This window comes from Periplaneta americana, chromosome 5 (genome assembly GCF_040183065.1).
Source record: "Periplaneta americana isolate PAMFEO1 chromosome 5, P.americana_PAMFEO1_priV1, whole genome shotgun sequence".
Classification (NCBI taxonomy): Eukaryota; Metazoa; Arthropoda; class Insecta; order Blattodea; family Blattidae; genus Periplaneta; species Periplaneta americana.
Window position 1 is genome coordinate 123,554,376 of NC_091121.1, and position 6,000 is coordinate 123,560,375.

Genomic DNA, 6,000 nt, shown 5'->3' on the forward strand with positions numbered 1-6,000 from the left:
TGGCTTAGACAGAGGTAACACCACAAAAAGACATATACACTAACACTACACACACTACACTAAATGCATTCTGGTTATAAACTTCAAGAGCGCGGACACTATATCTTAACACAACTGAAGCTCGACCCGTACTGCATTTTCATAGAAACTCTATGTAAATATTCATAACCACAGTTAATAAAAGAATTAATATGTCAAGATTTTAATTTAATCTGTGGGTTAAACTGCTGTATGAAGTCAAAAAGCAGCAGCACCATAAGAAAATGTTTCATTACTCCATAACTAAGACAAAAGTTACTTTCAATCAGTCATATTATAACATTAAATGAACAACTAATTTAAAGCATAAAATATATTCGCTTAAATTGTTTTTAATGAAACTGCTAACTTTATTAAAATTTACAGTTTTTGTATCTTTAAATTCGGTGAATAATTATTCATGTATGCACTGAAAAGGATATGGAGTGAAAGACAATAACAATGTACAATAACGTAGTTTGACAGGTAATAACTATCATCAAAATGAGTTGAACACACTGAATGATTTATTGTAGGATAGAAATTCTGGGTCTATATAACTATAGGATATCAGTAGTATGTTTATGAGAATATATGTTGGTTAGATTGGGGAATGGGGTGATGTCATAAGATTGACGTCATCGGTTAGTAGGGTTACATTTTGTGTTTGCGGATGAAAATATAGAGGTCGCTGCGGATTCCGGTGGTTAGGTTGGTATAAGTGTAAATTTTATTGGTTGTTGGTACTGATGAGGTTTGAATGGCATACCGATAAAGCATGTGTTTGGATGGTGTGTAAATCTTCTATTATTTGTTCAATTCGTGAGCAGTTGTGCTACTGGTGATTTGTTTGGCTATGGAGTGCGTTGCTGGCCCAAGAGGAGTGAAATGGAGAACTGAACAAGGTCGACGTATGTGAGAAGGTTAGAGGGTTAGTTGAGGTGATATCTCAGTGACATGAGGTCGACTTATCTGAGAAGGTTAGTGGGTTAGTTGAGATGATGTCTCGGTGACATGAAGTCGACGTATGTGAGAAGGTTAGTGGGTTAGTTGAGGTGATATCTCAGTGACATGAGGTCGACGTTCGTGAGAAGGTTAGAGGGTTAGTTGAGGTGATATCTCAGTGACATGAGGTCGACGTATGTGAGAAGGTTAGTGGGTTAGTTGAGGTGATATCTCAGTGACATGAGGTCGAATATTGTGAATTCAATGATATAAGTGCGTTTTCTCTGCCGTGTATAGTGCTGAACTGCCGAAATTTCACGTATGGGATCGTGTTGATGAGATCCTATTTTGAATAAGAACAGATGGGTTGTATTCCAGAATGGGATGTTATGAAATTGTTTTGCTGATATCTGATATCCTATTTTGGATAAGAGCAGATGGGCTCTGTTCCAGAATGGGATATCGTCAATTTGTGTGATTATTGCTTTTTAGATAATGGGATCGTGTTGATGATATCCTATTTTGAATAAGAGCAGATGGGTTGTATTCCAGAATGGGATGTTGTGAAATTGTTTTGCTGATATCCTATTTTGGATAAGAGCTGATGGGCTCTGTTCCAGAATGGGATATCGTCAATTTGTGTGATTATTCTTTTTAGATAGTTTTATTTACTCGTCTTGTTGGTTTACGTTGGCCATGTTGTGACGTAACTACCGCCATGTGTGACGTCATCGTTTGTCAAACTTGACGAAAATTAAGTGATATCCTATAATAAAAGACTGTGTTATGACCCTACACACGATATTCCCCACGCGTTCCGTAGAGTGTCTCGTGTTGGGGATACTGGGCGGGGCTTATCAGCAACAGTCATTCAGGTTCTCCCAAATTCTCCATTATTGCCATATAACAGTGTCTGAATTAGCTTAATGGATAGGTTAAACAAACTTAAATAGATTACAGTCAATTTCTCACCTTACTACCGCATAACTGCACACTTTTTACACATTTTCTTTTTAAAGTTAAAGCTGACTGTTTACACAGTTCCCTAAAATCATAGAATTTGTCAAGAATACAGACACAGTTCTCGCATACTGATGCTGGCAAACCATCACCTTCAGTCACCTGAAATACATACAGTAAATTAATTAGGGCCTACGTCATAGTCGTGAAATACTCACTTATCTGTAGAAATAAAACTTTGGGGAGCACCATCCCCTAGGTTATACTAACGTCCAATGGCAAACAACAAAGAATTCTCTGTAGTAGTGAAGATTTTTCAGATTTTCTCTCGTTGAATATTGACATGGTACCATCTTGTGACAGACAAAGACGGCATATATTTTTTAGATCAAATGATGGATATTTTGTTGTCATACTTAAGGCAGGTCTCACGACGCATTTTCAGCAGCACTGCAGTACATTCTTGTTGCAGTTGTTAAGAGATATAAAAAAATAACACAAGACCACAAGTTATTTTGGAACTGTTCCGGTCACTACATCGCATCGCACTCATCGGACGTCAGCGTAGCCAACAGTTGTTCATATAATCACCCTAACAAAAATCTCTAGATTTGAATGCGTACTTATTATTATTATTATTATTCAATTTTATAATAATAATAATAATAATAATAATAATAATAATAATAAACAACATAGGTCAAGGTAGAGCATCCACCCGCCAATGTAACGAAAATTGCACACTTCTATTATTGCCAAATGTGGCGCTATGAAGCAATTTTGAATACTTTTATCAAAATCACAAAACATTTCAATTCTTGTTGCACTATAAGTTATATATGGAATTATCATTACATCAACACATTCATTATTTTACAAAATGCACAATGAACGAACTAAATGTAACTATAAAACGTCTTTGAAAGTAATGATGAAAGTTTTTCCCCGACATTACGATCCACTTCCACTAGGTGGCACTCGACACGGCATCTAGCAGGGACGATAACGAAATGTTACTAAACTTGAGGAATGTTACTGCCAGGGGGGGTTTAACCTATATAAAACAGATCAGCCAAGCTTATATTAAATTTGGACGCATCTGGAAAATAACGGACGCTATGCGTCGCTAGTGTCGAGAAATGAGCTTGCGATACCCAACACTAGAGTAATATCACAGTCTATCTATTAGCACAGTCTAAGACATACAGTCGCGAAACTTCAACACTTTTTCTGCCAACATTCGCGACACTAGCGCCCAAGCGGCAGGCAAGGCACTGGCCATAGTCTCGTTCAGCCAGCACGTGCTTTAAAGGGATGCGAGATGTTATAATAACGTTTTAATCATGCATCGGAATAAAGGCAATGTGTGCAATGACGAAAATTGCAGTAACAACAAGTTTAAATCTCCGAATTTGTCGTTCTTCAGATTCCCTAAAGACCATGAGAAAATCATAACTCAGGAATAACCAATAATCCACGTTGTAGGTAGCCTACGTACTGTGTTCTATAAAACATTATTATTACTTATCAGTTACCTATTTGTATGTCAGGAAGGAGAGTTTAAATAAAAACAAAGTAAATACCTGTTACAGTATATTATTTTTTTTGTAGAAATCATATGTGTAAATGTGTAACCATTCCGATTTTGGATAATGTATCTACAGTTTTTAACGCAAGTAATTCCATACTTTTTGTATTCGTGTTTTTTTTTTCTATATATTTTTCAAAAGTTGAACGTTATATTGCATTCAAGTAGGGATCATGGTGTTAATTTTTCAAGAATTCATGGAGTATTGTAATCCTATTGCAAAATATTCACTTCTTGAATAAATCCAGACTGTGTCGGTAGATTTCTGATGTGTTGGTGTAGATTCATGTGGCAGACGTATTAAGTTCTCAAGAGCCTTTTTAAATTTAATATAAAAAGCAATCTTTTCTGTAATAATTTGTATGACTGCTATTGGTGTTGATTTTACATTCCCAGTGATTATTTGAGCTGTTCAGAGCAGAAGTGGTGTAAGTCAAAATTAGGTAATGAGATTTAAAGTAAATATTCTGTAAAATACAGCGCAAAGTAGCAATTAATATATCCTTCGTGCTATTCACTGACTACTAATAGTTTAAATAAATTCAATATTAACTGCTACTTTGCGCTGTATTTTAAAGAATGTTTACTTTAACCCTCATTACCCATTTTGACTTACACTACTTCTGCTCTGAAAATAAAATTAGGCCTACATTTTCTGAGTTAATTGAAGTCACAATTTTTTCAACAAAATTGTGTGTTCATTTATTTGTTTTCACCTAGGCTACGTCATATTAAAAGTAAGGGCATGTAAATTACGTATTATATAGGTAGGATAAGTTAAAATTAGGCATTATGTGTGAAAACTGGAAATGTAATGTAAAATGCGGTAAACTTGCCATAAACATTTAAACCATAATATCAGCACTATTTGTCACTCAAAATAATAAAGGAAATACCGGTTCTTAAGAAATGAAAAATAATAAACTTCATAAATCAATGTCTGTCATATTAAGGTTTAAATCGTCCCCTTTTTTATTTTCAAGTTTACCTCAGCGGCCGAGTTTATCCCAATTTGCGGTATGGAAAATAGTTAATTTCTCAGGAAATAGGGAGAGGAATTCACCACGCAATGTAACCTACAATTTTGAAGCTACTAATTTTGACTCTTCTCACAGGAAATATAGAGTTCTAATGATTCATAAATATATTCAGGAATGAATTTAATTAACCATCCACGTACGAATAATTATATTATTTCAAACCATGATACGTGAACAGTTCCATGATTCAGTTGTAAGGAGCAGAAAGAATTACGTTTATTCTCAGCTTCTGAAACTTGTAGATTAACTGCGTGTGAAATTCTTCTAGGATTCTAAATTAAAATTAATAAGAATCATATACACTTACTGTATAGCATAAAAATATAAAAAAAATTACGCAAAACCCGTTTTCTGATATGTTATCATATGTCGTGTGCACACTTTTAACTTGCCTGCCGCTAGAGGGCTACTGTCGCGCCAGCTGTCAAATGTTGGCATATTTTATACGTATGAGTTGCATGACCAAGCCCCTACAGTCTCGGCTGCGCGGAACGAGGAAACCGGGGCAAATTGAACGCTGCGCTTGCCGCCATGATGTTGGAGAGCAGACGCATCATAGCAGTTCGTAAATCGCGCAATTTAACGCTGTGATGATCTAAAATTGACAGATTATGTCCATTTTCGACGTTTAACGTAAAATTAGGACGAAATAAATATATTCAAAGTTTCATTGATATGGGTCAGAGCATTAAAGGAAAGAAAATACGTACCCAGCAATTGATAGAAAACATGCTCATACATTCATAAATAGGCCTACGCAATACACATTATAGAATGTATAATTTTACGTTAATCAGCATATTCTTAGGTTTCAGAGAATGGAAAACTATATTAACATACATTACTCTTAGATCACACGACGTAAATACATGCACCTTGATTACACAAGTTCTTATTATAATCAAATTCTTAAGTGAAATAAATATGTGATGTTAAGTTTTTAGTGAATCGAAATTATATTACCGGTACTTTCAGACCACAGGACATAAGTAACCACGCAAAATGTAATGCGCAAAGGTAGCAAAATTACATCGCATTTATAAGTAATTCTTCAATTAATAAAGGGAATGCTATCAATTATAAAAAATAGCCTACCTGTATCTAATACATTGCAAATAACATGAGGACCTAAAAACTAAACATAATCACATTATGTAAAAAAAACATACTTTTTATGAGTGGATTTCTTTACATGATATATTGTTATTTTAAATAAATATATATCATTGCTTGCGGAGTGATAGTACGTAATTTTATGCACATATGTTATATCAATAAGATGATATTCCTTGCTTTTTTAATAATATACTGGCAAAATATAAACGGATTATTTGTATGTGAACTATATGCATTTATAACCCCCCCCCCAGTGAAAAATAATGCACTAGGAATATCTGCAAAAACAAAACAACAACAAAAATTGCTGTGCAAATAACAGCATAGACCACT

At 34.6% G+C, this 6,000-nt stretch overlaps 1 protein-coding gene across 3 annotated transcripts in view; it reads right to left on the bottom strand.

Moving 5' to 3' along the window:
• Nucleotides 1-2,533, bottom strand: part of LOC138700133 (zinc finger protein 345-like) — a 48,726-nt gene extending 46,193 nt beyond the window's left edge. Inside the window, exons 1-2 of one of the 3 annotated variants that reach the window (XR_011332244.1) lie at nt 2,194-2,531; nt 1,936-2,085 (exon numbers count right to left, since the gene is read on the bottom strand). Coding sequence is in view for 1 of the 3 variants with exons in the window: in XM_069826503.1 (XP_069682604.1) it covers nt 1,936-2,085; nt 2,194-2,337 (294 nt within the window). In the remaining 2 variants the exon portion in view is untranslated. Of the gene's footprint in view, nt 1-1,935; nt 2,086-2,193 lie in introns of all 3 variants that reach the window. The other 2 variants (XR_011332245.1, XM_069826503.1) reach the window with 2 other exon arrangements.
• Nucleotides 2,534-6,000: the final 3,467 nt, after the last annotated feature.